Source organism: Amphiprion ocellaris, chromosome 24, assembly GCF_022539595.1.
Source record: "Amphiprion ocellaris isolate individual 3 ecotype Okinawa chromosome 24, ASM2253959v1, whole genome shotgun sequence".
Classification (NCBI taxonomy): domain Eukaryota; kingdom Metazoa; phylum Chordata; class Actinopteri; family Pomacentridae; genus Amphiprion; species Amphiprion ocellaris.
The window spans coordinates 18,355,443-18,369,299 of NC_072789.1; the positions used below are offsets into that span (position 1 = coordinate 18,355,443).

Genomic DNA, 13,857 nt, shown 5'->3' on the forward strand with positions numbered 1-13,857 from the left:
ATGAAAGAACTATAAATCAACATAAAATAAACTCACATCGACAGAAAATGACTGGGCAACAGAGGCAACAGAACATGAACATAAAGCGATGACAAACTAAATGATGACCAAACATCGTATCGACATATCATTTGTCACCGCCAGAGCGAATAGACATATATAAGCAGATTATTTTGCAGACAGACCAAAATAAAATGGAATTACCCTCCAGCTGAACAGTTCTCAGGACAAGAAGTTCTTTCACAAAGCCTGCAGCACAACAACCAAAGCTAAAATTCTAAATATCCACCAAGTATGTGTTTTTATTCCTGTTCCAAAATGAATTCAGGTCAAACAACCTGACTAAATCTCAGAACTGACATAATGACAAATTGTCATAAAAGAACAACAGACCAACGTAAAACAACTACAAACCAACATAAAAGAACTACAAACCGAAATAAAGAACTACAAACCATCATAAAAGAATTACAAACTGGCATAAAACAAATCCAAACCGACATAAAAGAACTACAAAACAATATAGAAGAACTACAAACTGACAAAAAGAACTACAAACCAAGATGAGACCTACATAAAAGATAAAAGAAATAAACATATAAAAATTACAAACCGACATAAAAAACTACAAACCGACATAAAAAACTACAAATTGATATAAAAGAACAACAGACCAATGTAAAACAACTACAAACCGACATAAAACAACTACAAAACAATAAAAGAACTCCAAACTGACATAAAAAATTCCAAACCAACATAAAAGAACACCAAAATGCCAAAACAGAACTACTAACCGACATAAAACTACAGACCAACGTATAAGAGTTACAAACCAACATAAAAGAACTACAAGCAGACATGAAACGAATAAAATGACAGGAAAGAACTACAAACAGACATAAAAGAACTAAAAATCAACATACAAAACTACAAACCGACATAAAACAACTACAAACCGACATAAAAGAACTCCAAACCGACATAAAACAATTCCAAACCAACATGGAAGAACTACAAACCGACACAGAACTACAAACCAACATAAGAGAACTACAAATCGGCATAGAACTACAAACCAACATAGAAGAACTACAAACTCACAAAGAAGAACTACAAACCGACACAGACCTACAAACCGACATAGAAGAACTACAAACCGACAAAGAACTACAAACCAACATAGAAGAACTACAAACCGACATAGAAGAACTACAAACTGACATAGAAGAACTACAAACCGACACAGAACTACACACCGACATAGAAGAACTACAAACCGACATAAAACAACTACAAACCGACATAGAAGAACTACAAACCGACATAGAAGAACTACAAACCAACATAGAAGAACTACAAACTGACATAAAACAATTACAAACCAACATAAAAGAACTAAAAACCAACATAAAAGAACTAAAAACCAACATAAAAGAACTACAAATCGACATCTGTTAGCTACGGTCCACCACTGAATGCTGACGGCACCAAAACAAGAACCAAAGCCAGAGTCTCTGTGAAACGTTTGCCTTTATTCCTCAGCATCAACAGAATAAATACACAGAATATTGTTGGAAACATCAGTTTTTAAGAAGTGGCTATGAAGCTTTGGTCCTCGGTTCCTCTAGAAAAGAACTTCATGGTCCAGGAAACCAAATCAGCCGTCAGTTGCACTCTGTTAGAACCCAGGAGAACCAGGTCCAGCACCGGATCGCTGATCCAGATTCCGTCCAAATTTAACTCCAGAAAAAAAACGGATCCGTTCGGTCCAGAGGCGCGAGCTGATTGGTCGTCTGACAGAACAGCAGAACAACAAACAGTAAAGTCGGCCGAGCCCATTGGCTGCAGCGCTGAGTTTCTATTGGCTGGAGAACTTCTACAGTGATGAACCTCATCGGTAAGCCCCGCCTCCTCCTTCTCATTGTCACAGTAACACTTCCTGTCCAGAGTCTGTAAAGAAGACATGAATGAAGAATCAAGTGATCGCTTTGTGTCTCTGTGGTTGTTTTGTTTCTCCTTGTGGTCGTTTTGTGTGTCTTTGTGGTAGTTTTGTGTCTCTTTGTGGTCTTTTTGTGTCTAAGTCCTGTCATCCAGCTGTAGTTCATCCGTCTCCACTGTAAACTGTGTTCCGTCTGGTGTCCAGTGTTCAGGACGTATATTTAGTTTTGTGTAGATGGATGTCTGAGCAGAGTCGTACCATCGTCGGTGTTTATCTCTCCGTACAGCGAGGGCTCTTGGCCAGTTGAGTCAGCAGACGAGCACATCTTTTAAAATCTGCAGAGGAGAACGACAACACAGAGTTAATCTGCAGCCGGAAAACAACAACAAACACAACAACAACAACAACAATAAAAACAACGGAATCACGAGGTCCAGGAGGTGTTGAGCCTAGCTTAGCATCAAGACGGGAGGAATAAAGACCAGGACTATGCATTCACTGTGGTAGTCCTGGTCAGTTATTTGTCATCTGACCAAAGAATGTTCTCCAACATCCACCAGACTTCTTCTCATGTTCTTCAGCAAACTTTTATCAGGACGCTCTGATTAGTGGTACTATGACTCCTGGGGTCCGTTTCACGAAGCAGGTTCAACAAACTCTGAGTTTAACCCTGAACTCTGAGTTGATCTACTCTGAGATAGAAAACTCTGAGTTTTCGGTTTCACAACGGCTGATTCGAGTTGGTTAAATCAACTCGGAGTAGTTTCACCCGGAGTTAAGCGCGTGCACCACAACTCTGAAAAGCCAATATCAATGGAGCGCCGATTCGACGAGTCGCCACGGCAACGGGGAAGCGGAGGACTACACCGTTTGAATTGGAAATCTTAATGCGCTTATATAGCGAGTTTGAGCACGTTTTTAGAAAGAAGTGCAACACCTGCAGCTGCAAAAGAGAGGGAGACGGTGTGGAAGAACATTGCTGCCTTGGTCAATGCGTAAGTTTAAATCACAATAATATTACAGGAAAACTGTTTGAATAGTAGACTATTAAGTTATGCATGTATGTATGTGTATATATATATATATATATATATATATATATATATATATATATATATATATATATATATATATATATATACACATATATATATATATATATATATATATATATATATACACACACACACACACACACACAGAGGCTTGATGGCTCTGACAGGTTTATGTCCAGGGAAAACGACAAAGATCGTCATTTCAGGGCCAGGCACACTTTTCTGACCATCCTACATGCAGTTGTCTTACTGAAGTGCTCTGCATCTCCTACATTATATAAAAAACTTCCATTTGCAAAGAACCGCAGCACATCACACAATATCTGCTGGGATGTGAGAGCATGACTGCGGTTGGTAATGTTGTAAATGTAAGGACGGATTAGGATGCGTATGTAGATTATGGACTGTGACGTGAAACGGTACCGCTCTAAAAGATAATTGTCTGGAAATGCGAGACCTTCTATGTGCGGTCTGATAACAATCTCCTGACGAATATTTAATTCTCTGCACAGTAATGCTGCTCCTTCATCCACTGGATCTTCATAAAAGGACATGACATTTTGACACACGGCAGAAGGATACGCCAAAACTCACCAGCTGAATGAATGGATGAGGAAATCAAATAGCGTGTGTGGCTGAAAGAGGGCCGAGACAGAGAGAAACTTGAGGTTTACTGAGATAAACCTGGTCCCGACCAGGTTAGAGTCATAGAGTCTGTTACTATGGTAACTGACCGAGAGTTTAAGTTACCCCTCTTTGTGAAACAGGCTAGAGTTACCCCTCTGTCTCTGGTTTGAGTTACTTCCCTTTGTGAAATGGAAAACCCAGAGTTTCCCTCATTTCAGGGTTAACAAACTCAGAGTTTTCACTAAACCTGCTTCGTGAAACGGACCCCTGATTAGTGGTACTATGACTCCTGATTAGTGGTACTATGACTCCTTCTAGACCTCCTGATTAGTGGTACTATGACTCCTGATTAGTGGTACTATGACTCCTTCTAGACCTCCTGATTAGTGGTACTATGACTCCTTCTAGACCTCCTGATTCGTGGTACTATGACTCCTTCTAGACCTCCTGATTAGTGCTACTATGACTCCTTTTAGACCTCCTGATTAGTGCTACTATGACTCCTTCTACAGGCTGAAGAATAAAAACTTCTTCAGATCTGAGTCGGTTCATGTGACCTTTCCGTGAAGTTCCAGAGGGTGGATTCTCCTCTGTCTGGTTTCTGTAAACAAACACTGAACATGTTTGAACCTCCAGAGCTCCTGAAGCTGCAGCTGGAAGCACCGAGTCAGAGCAGGAAGACGTGCAGATAAACCCCAGGACGATATTTAACATATTTAAGTGTCACGGCTCCTAAATGTCACGCCGGTCCTCATACGTGAGCTGGAACACGCATTTCTGAGCTCACACGGCGTCCAAGATAAACAGCGAGCGACACGCATGATTTAAGATCACAGGAGCTGCTGCTGTTCTGACACGATGGCAGCGATAACACGGAGTCTAGAACATGCCTCGTCCTGCTGCAGGCCCCAAACACACGCCTGCAGCAGCTCGACACGCAGCGGGAACTGAACCGGCAACTCTCCAGAGGACGCAGGGTTCTAATGAGGTTCTAATGTGGTTCTGATGAGGTTCTGATGTGGTTCTGATGTGGTTCTAATGTGGGTCTAATGAAGTCCTAATGAGGTTCTGATGTGATTCTGATGTGGTTCTAATGTGGTTCTGATGTGGTTCTAATGAGGTTCTGATGTGATGCTGATGTGGTTCTAAGGTGGTTCTAATGAGGTTCTGATGTGGTTGTAATGAGGTTCTGATGTGATTCTGATGTGGTTCTAATGTGGCTCTAATGAGGTTCTGATGTGGTTCTGATGAGGTTCTAATGAGGTTCTAATGTGGTTCTAACGAGGTTCTGATGTGATTCTGATGTGGTTCTAATGAGGTTCTAATGTGGTTCTGATGTGGTTATGATGAGGTTCTAATGAGGTTCTAATGTCATTCTAATGAGGTTCTATTGTGGTTCTAATGTGGTTCTAATGAGGTTCTGATGTGGTTCTAATGATGTTCTGATGTGGTTCTGATGATGTTCTAACATGGTTCTAATATGGTTCTGATGAGGTTTTAATGTGGTTCTAATGAGGTTCTTATATGGTTCTGATGTGGTTCTAATGAGGTTCTGATGAAGTTCTAATGTGGTTCTAATGAGGTTCTAATTTGGTTCTAATGAGGTTCTGATGAGGTTCTAATGTGGTTCTGATGAGGTTCTGATGTGGTTCTAATGAGGTTCTACTGTGGTTCCGATGCGGTACTGATGTAGTGCTCATGAGGTTCTGATGTGATTCTAATGACGTTCTAATTTGGTTCTGATGTGGTTCTAAAGAGGTTCTGATGTGGTTCTGATGTAGTTCTCATGAGGTTCTGATGTGGTTCTAATGAGGTTCTAATGTGGTTCTGATGTAGTTCTAATGAGACATTGATGTGGTTCTGATGACATTCTAATGTGGTTCTGATGTGGTTCTAATGAGATTCTAATGTGGTTCTAATGTGGGTCTGATGCGATTCTAATGTGGTTCTAATGAGGTTCTGATGTGGTTCTGATGAGGTTCAGATGAGATTCTAATGTGGTTCTGATATGGGTCTAATGTGGTTCTAATGATGTTCTAATGTGGTTCTAATGTGGTTGTGATGTGGTTCTAATGAGGTTCTAATGGGGTTCTGATGAGGTTCTAATGATGTTCTGATGAGGTTCTAATGATATTCTCATGTTGTTCTGATGTGGTTCTAATGAGGTTCTGATGAGGTTCTAATGATGTTCTGATGAGGTTCTAATGAGGTTCTGATGAGGTTCTTATGAGGTTCTAATGATGTTCTCATGTTGTTCCAATGTGGTTCTAATGTGGTTCTAGTGAGGTTCTAATGATGTTCTCATGAGGTTCTCATGAGGTTCTGACGAGGTTCTGATGTGGTTCTAATGAGGTTCTAATGATGCTTGAAGCTGCACCAACCTGATATTTGTTGTTTTAAAGGTGTGTTTATGGTTTAAAGAGCGGCTCTTTCAAAGCTTTTATTGTTCTAATAGCCAAAATATTTTCATTTTATTTATTCATTTATTTTTAAAATGGGACAATTCGTATTAATGTACATTTTCATGTAAATACAACAGATTGTAGCCATACGGCTAATTTCCGTCTCAAGTCCCATTGGCAGATCAAAATTAGAGAACATCATATGAAAACATCAAGAACCACTTGGATCAACTAAACTTTTCAGATGTTTAAAACTCGTGTTTGTAACTCAGTAAGCAGCGATTCAGTGTTTAGAAATAATGAACTTAAAATTGTTTCTGCAGCCGTCCTGAATCACTGAAGAAGTTCAGGAAGCAATGAGTTTTAAACCATTTATGAACTTTCAAACTTTGTAATTCTGTAATTAGTGAGAAAATACCTTTCATTAACGAGGAAGTACTCATTAGAACAAGAACATTTTATTAGTAACTGACTTTAGAACCTGTCTTTATTCTGTCAAGAAATAAAAATGAATTAAGTCAATAAGTGAACACAATCAGGAACCAGCAGGAGCTAACAGGAGTTAACAGGACCTAACAGGCATTGACAGGCGCTAACAGGAGCTAATAGGCATTAACAGGAGCTAATAGGAGTTATGTTTAGCTAACAGGACCTAATAGGAACTAAAATGAGTTAACAGGAGCTAATAGGAGTTATGTTTAGCTAACAGGAGCTAACAGGAGTTATGGTTAGCTAATACGAGCTAACAGGTACTAATAGGAGTTATATTTAGCTAGCAGGAGCTAACAGAAGTTATGTTAAGCTAGCAGCAGGTGACAGGAGCTAACAGGAGCTAATAGGAGTTCACAAGAGCTAACAGGAGTTATATTTAGATAGCAAGAGCTAACAGAAGCTATGTTTAGCTAACAGGAGCTAATAGAAGCTAACAGGAGTTAACAGGAACTAACAAGTGCTAATAGGAGTTATATCTAGCTAGCAGGAGTTAACAGGAGCTAGCAGGAGCTAGCAGGAGTTATGTTTAGCTAACATGAGCTAACAGGAGCAATATTTAGCTAGCAGGAGCTAACAGGTTATTTGTAGTTCGGTGGTAAAACCTAAGGTGTCGTAACTCACAGACGATGTAAACTGGTGTGTTATTAATAATAATAATAATAATAATAATAATAATAATAATAATAATAATAATAATAATAATAATAATAATAATAATAATATATAATAATAATAATATTGAACATTTGTCTTTTCCTTGAGCCCAAACATCATTTTTTGTGTTTCTGAGGGCTGTTTCAGAGCTCAGACGTGGTTTTAGGATCCAGTTCATGATGACGTTGCATCAGAACCTGATTTCTGCATCATGGATAGAACCCTAACTTCTAACAGACTGGACCGTTGGAGACGCTGAGGGAATGGAACTGACGGTGTTGGTACCCTGAGTGATGGTGTTGGTACTCTAAGTGACGGTGTTGGTACCCTGAGTGATGGTGTTGGTACTCACAGGCAGGAACCATACAGTCCCTGGTGTTGTAGTACAACCTGTAGAACTGCTTCCTGCACTTTGGGTCGAAGGACAGCGGACCTGAAGACAGAAGGAGCAGAGCAGTAGATGAAAGCTGAGCAGCATCCAGTGGTTCATTTATTGAAGCTTTATTTCAGCAGCTGTGGGTAATGGTGGTCCTACCTGTCAGGTGGATGATGAACTTCTCCTTGTGCTGCCGATCTCTGAGGTGACCCTCTGAAAAAACAGTTCAAATATAGCATCAGCCGTAGCAGCAGTATGAAGACATTCACGTTTACTGATGTTTTCAAGAACAAACATTTAATTTCCAGATGATTTATGATCTCCATGTTCAACAACGTCTCTGAAATTTACTAGATTCAGTCGAGAAGCAAAGTTTCATCCACTGAAGTCCATCAACCCATCAATCTATAGACTCTACTGACTGCTAGAACTCTGGATTTATGATGGAACCATTGAAACATGAATAAACAACCATTCATTCTGGTTCGTTCTTAGATTTATTAAAGTTGTTCTGGAAATATGACTGCTGGATCATAAATAAACATCAATTTAATGATCAGTTTTGTTGATGTAGAACTTTGTGTTGATTAGATTTTGCTGTAAATGGTAGATAGTAGATTGTAGATGTAGACTGTAGATGTAGACTGTAGATAGTAGATGTTAGACTGTTGATCAGATTTTATTGGGTTCATGACCTCTTAACTTCTCCTGAGTGATTTCAGTCGACTACAGCTGCTGACTCCTCTGATCCAGACTGTAGATGGTAGACTGTAGATGGTAGACTGTAGATAGTAGACTGTACATTGTAGACTGTAGATGGTGGACTGTAGATGGTAGACTGTAGATGGTAGACAGTAGACGGTAGACTGTAGCTAGTAGACTGTAGACTGTGCATTGTAGACCGTAGATGGTAGACTGTAGACTATAGACCGTATACGGTAGACTGCAGATGGAAGACTGTAGATGGTAGATGCTCAACTGTAGACTGTAGATTGTAGACCGTAGACGGTAGACTGTAGATGGGAGACTGTTGACATAAACAGATGGTAGATGTAGATGGAGACTGTATTTGGTAGACTGTAGATGGCAGACCGTAGACGGTAGACTGTAGATTGTAGACTGTAGATTATAGACGGTAGACGGTAGACTGTAGATGGTAGACTGTAGATGATAGACTGTAGACTGTAGATGGTAGACTGTAGATGGTAGATGGAAGATTGTAGACCGTAGACGGTAGACTGTAGATGGTACACAGTAGACTGTAGATGGTAGACTGTAGACTGTACATTGTAGACCGTAGGTGGTAGACCGTAGATGGTAGACAGTAGACGGTAGACTGTAGATGGTTGACTGTAGATGGTAGACTGTAAATTGTAGACAGTAGACGGTAGACTGTAGATTGTAGACTGTGGTTGGTAGACTGTAGACTGTAGATGGTAGACTGTAGATGGTAGACCGTAGACGGTAGACTGTAGCTGGTAGACCGTAGACGGTAGACTGTAGATTGTAGACAGTAGACTGTAGATAGTGGACCGTTGATAGTAGATGGACTGTAGACGTTGACACGTTTCCATCAGAACTGACCATTTTCCAGCTAATCTCTAACTTTGTGGCTCCAAACTGTCCTGACTGAAGATCCTGAAGATGTTTGTCTGATGGAGGCTGTGAGAGACTTTCATGATCACTGAGTTTTCAATAGTCTTTTCAGTAGTACCAGTAGTATTTTTGTAGTATCAGTAGTATTTTCAGTATTTTTTTCAGTAGTACCAGTAGAATTTGCTGTTGTATTGTCAGTAGTACCAGCAGTATTTCAGTAGTATTTTCAGTAATACCACTAGTATTTTCAGTAGTACTCACAGTATTTTCAGTAGTACCAGTTGCTTTTTCAGTAGTATTTTCAGTAATACCAGTAGTATTTTCAGTAGTACCAATTGCTTTTTCAGTAGTATTTTCAGTAATACCAGTAGTATTTTCAGTAGTACCAGTAGTCTTTTCTGTCGTATTTTTAGTATTATTTTCAGTAGTACCAGTAGTATTTTCTGTAGTATTTTCAGTAGTATTTTCAATAGTACCAGTATTATTTTCTGTAGTATTTTCAGTAGTATCTTTAGTAGTATTTTCAGTTGTACCAGTCGTATTTTCAGTAGTATTTTCAACAGTATTTTAAGTAGTAACAGTAGTATTTTCTGTAGTATTTTCAGTAGTACCGGTACTGACCCAGTCCGTGGTGAGACCGGCCTCCTCTCTCCGGGGCTTTGGCTCCTTCAAGCCCCGCCGCGGCCCTCTCAGATCGGCCGACTGGCTCCAGCGCTCCCCGGCCTTCCTCCGGACCCTCCGGCCGGCTGCCGGAGCCTCTGAGCAGCGCCGCCGCGGTGCAGCGACCCGCAGCCAGCAGCAGGACGAGGAGGGCGGACAGAACCGGCAGCCGCGGGAGGAGCATCTCTGCGGGCCTGCAGGGACACGGACAGCCGGTGATTGATTGATTGATTGATTGATTGATTGATTGATTGATTGATTGATTGATTGATTGATTGATTGATTGATTGATAAAAATGTCTTTTCAGATTATTTTAATTACTACAATTAAGAACACGTGTTATTAAGTTGTTAAAGTTACTCCAGTTACAGCTTAAATATGTTTTATTATTATTATCATTTTAAATATTAAACAGAATAAATATGAGCTGAAATTAAAACCAACATTAAAACATTTTAAAAAGTTGGTAAATCTTATTTTAAAGCTGCTGCAAGTAGTTTTTTCCGCATTAATTAAGACAAAATTTTAAAAATGAAGTTTTTCCAGATAGTTTTTTTTCTTTTTCATGTTTTTGTTGAAATCATTGAACTCAGTGACTTTAAATGGCTAAATTATTATAATTTCACTCCAACTAACATGAATTAAATTACAGATCCAAACCAAAGTTCAGCAAAATAAACTTGATTTTTAAAGTTTTTTAAAGTTAAACTGAGTTTTTGCTGATATTGTTTCTTTAAAGTTCGTTTTCTCTTTTTGAGGATCATTTCACCTGTGAGTTTTCTTGCAGCATAAAGAGGAAACTCGGACCTGCTCTGCTCACCTCCGGCTCTCTGCGGCTCCTTGCGGCTCCCTGCGGCTCCGCCCCACGCCGCTCCCTCTCTGGTCCCGGGCTCTGCCTCCCGGTTCGTCCCGCAGACCGTGGCCGAGTGTGAGTGAGTCTATCCGGGGTTGGTGTGGATCAGAGCCGCGTGTGGAGCTCCGGGGCCCGGTGGCATCTTAGACTGGTCTCCGCGGGACCTTCATCACCATCAGCTGGCCCCACCTGCAGCAGAGGACGCACAGCTGCACGGGCTCATGCCTCTGACTCCGGTATCGATCCTCTATTGATCTGATTGATCAGCTGAGGGCAGCGCGCGCTCCGAGTCCTGCTGCGAGTCTGGAGCCTGAAGGATCAGAGTACGGAAATACAGAGGAGGAGGAGGAGGAGGAGGAGGAGGAGGAGGAGGAGGAGGAGGAGGAGGAGGAGGAGGAGGGGAGTGCGTGCATGCGTGCGTGTTTGGACAGTTAGCGTGCGTACCCACACGCACGCGCACCGTGTGACAGACGAGAGTAGCAGCGGTGCAGCACTCCCTCTCAGCGGGAAGAAGGAAAAACGCTGCAGCTCATCAGAAGATCAGTCAGAAAATCCAAGAAGATCAATAAGAATCCTAAAATCTGTTCTAGAATAAGAGGAACCAGCAAGAACAAGAACTTTAGAACGTCTGCATCATGGCTCCACGTGGAAAAGAACTGATCAGAGGAAGTGGAGTCATAGTGCCACTAATCAGGAGATAAGGAGCCATAGTAGCACTAATCAGGAGGTCTAGAAGGAGTCATAGTAGCACTAATCAGGAGGTCTAGAAGGAGTCATAGTAGCACTAATCAGGAGGTCTAGAAGGAGTCATAGTAGCACTAATCAGGACATAAGAAGGAGTCATAGTAGCACTAATCAGGAGGTCTAGAAGGAGTCATAGTAGCACTAATCAGGACATAAGAAGGAGTCATAGTAGCACTAATCTGGAGGTCTAGAAGGAGTAATAGTAGCACTAATCAGGACATAAGAAAGAGTCATAGTAGCACTAATCAGGAGGTCTAGAAGGAGTCATAGTAGCACTAATCAGGACATAAGAAGGAGTCATAGCAGCACTAATCAGGACATAAGAAGGAGTCATAGTAGCACTAATCAGGAGGTCTAGAAGGAGTCATAGTAGCACTAATCACGACATAAGAAGGAGTCATAGTAGCCCTAATCAGGAGGTCTAGAAGGAGTCATAGTACCACTAATCAGGAGGTCTAGAAGGAGTCATAGTACCACTAATCAGGAGATAAGAAGGAGTCATAGTACCACTAGTCAGAAGTCATAGTACCACTAATCAGGAGGTCTAGAAGGAGTCATAGTACCACTAATCAGAGCTTGGTACTGTGGTTCTGTAACAGCTCAGATGGAGTCCAGATGTTTGATGAGAACCTGACCAGAACTAGTCCTGACAGTGAAGCATGGAGGTGGGAGTGTGATGATGTTGAAGACATTTCTAGAAGCAGCATGAAGGTCTGAGGAGGAACCAGAATACTGGCTGACCAGATGAAGAAGAGGAACGTTCCAACAGGAGAACATCCAGAGAACAACATCACACCAGAACTTCTCCTCTAGAACCAAGTGGAACCAGAATGTCCTCAGTGACTCAAAGACTGATCAACATGACTTTAAATTGGTCCAAAATAAAACTGAAACTAATCATGAATGACACAAAATGTTTCTCCAAAATTACTCAAACCCTGAATGTTCCGATGGAAAACGGATCCACAGTAAACGCTTAGTCCTGACAGCGGAGAACAGAGTGACGGTTTAATATCAGAGGTCAGATTCTACTGTTCTGCTTTACACAAATGTACGACAAAGAAACACAAAGCAACCACAAAGAGACACAAAACAACCACAAAGAGACACAAAACAACCACAAAGAAACACAAAGCAACCACAAAGAGACGCAAAACAACCACAAAGAGACACAAAACAACCACAAAGAAACACAAAGCAAACACAACGAGATGCAAAACAACCACAAAGAGACACAAAACAACCACAAAGAAACACAAAGCAACCACAAAGAGATGCAAAACAACCACAAAGAGACGCAAAACAACCACAAAGAGACGCAAAACAACCACAAAGAGACGCAAAACAACCACAAAGAAACACAAAGCAACCACAAAGAGACACAAAACAACCACAAAGAGACACAAAACAACCACAAAGCGACGCAAAACAACCACAAAAACACAAAACCACAGACGCAAAACAACCACAAAGAGACACAAAATAACCACAAAGACACACAGAGCAACCACAAAGAGATGCAAAAAATCAAAAGAGAGATTCAAGAGATTCAACAAAAAACGACCAGAAAGCGACATGACACCAACCCAGAAAATGAAGAAACTAACCTGAATAGAAACACAACAACATGATGGAACCAAACAAAAAACCAAACAAAGGACCACAAAAGAGCCACAACAACAACACAATGACGCAAAATGACGACAACGAAGCACAAAAGGAGCAGAAAGAGACAAACAATGACCCTGAGGAACCCCATGTTTCTCCCCAGTCATCTTGATGACCTCTGAAACCTCCTTCAAAGACGTGAAGAAAGTCTGTAGAACGTCAGGACGTTCCTCTGAAGACGTCAAAGATCTTATCAGTCAGAAATCAAACAATCAGGAAACACACGAACCAACAGCCGACGGCTCTGGAGGCCTGAGCATCTCCAGCAGCTGCTCAGTCAGAAGGTCTGCAGGCTTCAGCGACCACAGGACACGCTCATTTCCTGTCACTGCACATCTTCAGACCAACATCTCCACACTGGAGAGGAGCAGCTGGACCACAACTAATTCACTGATTTCCACAGTACTCGGGGAGCTTTCAGAGGGCTTCTGAAGAACCGTTTGCACTGGTTTGACATCTAAAGGGGGTTTTATGGACGCTCTCTGGGGCTTTTGGTGTTTATGAGGATTCAGTAGGTCTTTGAAGGTCCCAGAGAAGGTCAAAGAGGTCCAACAAGGAGCACCTTTTCACCTGGACTTCTTTGTAGGAGTTTAGAAGCTTCTTTAAAAAGGTACCAGAGATTCTTGAAGAGGTTTCACAGGTTATTTAGGGGTTCCAGGAGGTCTTGCGAATGTTTCAGGGGTTTTCAAGGCACCTAGTGAGGTCTCTGAGAAGGTTTCAGGAGATTCCTGGAAAGTTTTGTTGAATTTTGACTCGTCTGGGAAATGTTTCTGATGTTCTCTGAAGG

General features: G+C 41.1%; 1 protein-coding gene across 3 annotated transcripts; it reads right to left on the bottom strand.

Moving 5' to 3' along the window:
* Positions 1-1,514: 1,514 nt before the first annotated feature.
* alkal2b (ALK and LTK ligand 2b) lies at positions 1,515-10,982 on the bottom strand. Of its 3 annotated transcripts, XM_023284470.3 has the most exons (6): positions 10,626-10,981; positions 9,766-9,998; positions 7,708-7,761; positions 7,525-7,605; positions 2,201-2,277; positions 1,515-1,953 (listed from the first exon to the last, which is right to left on the bottom strand). In XM_023284470.3, the coding sequence occupies exons 2-5, from the start codon at positions 9,986-9,988 to the stop codon at positions 2,213-2,215; spliced, it is 423 nt and encodes a 140-aa protein (XP_023140238.1). In that variant the 5' UTR covers positions 9,989-9,998; positions 10,626-10,981; the 3' UTR covers positions 1,515-1,953; positions 2,201-2,212. The 3 variants fall into 3 exon arrangements, with proteins under 3 accessions (XP_023140238.1, XP_054864325.1, XP_023140237.1); XM_055008350.1 differs by having other exon boundaries at positions 1,515-2,277; positions 10,613-10,982; XM_023284469.3 differs by having other exon boundaries at positions 1,515-2,277; positions 10,626-10,979.
* Between the last annotated feature and the right edge of the window lie 2,875 nt (positions 10,983-13,857).

What these genes read in the sequence shown, in the direction of transcription:
- alkal2b (XM_055008350.1), bottom strand. Translation starts at nt 9,988, where the DNA reads ATGCTCCTCCCGCGGCTGCCGGTTCTGTCCGCCCTCCTCGTCCTGCTG. An exon ending in CCGGTCTCACCACGGACTGG is followed by an intron (nt 7,762 to 9,765) that starts GTCAGTACCGGT and finishes CTGTTTTTTCAG; the next exon opens with AGGGTCACCTCAGAGATCGG. An exon ending in GTTCATCATCCACCTGACAG is followed by an intron (nt 7,606 to 7,707) that starts GTAGGACCACCA and finishes TTCTGTCTTCAG; the next exon opens with GTCCGCTGTCCTTCGACCCA.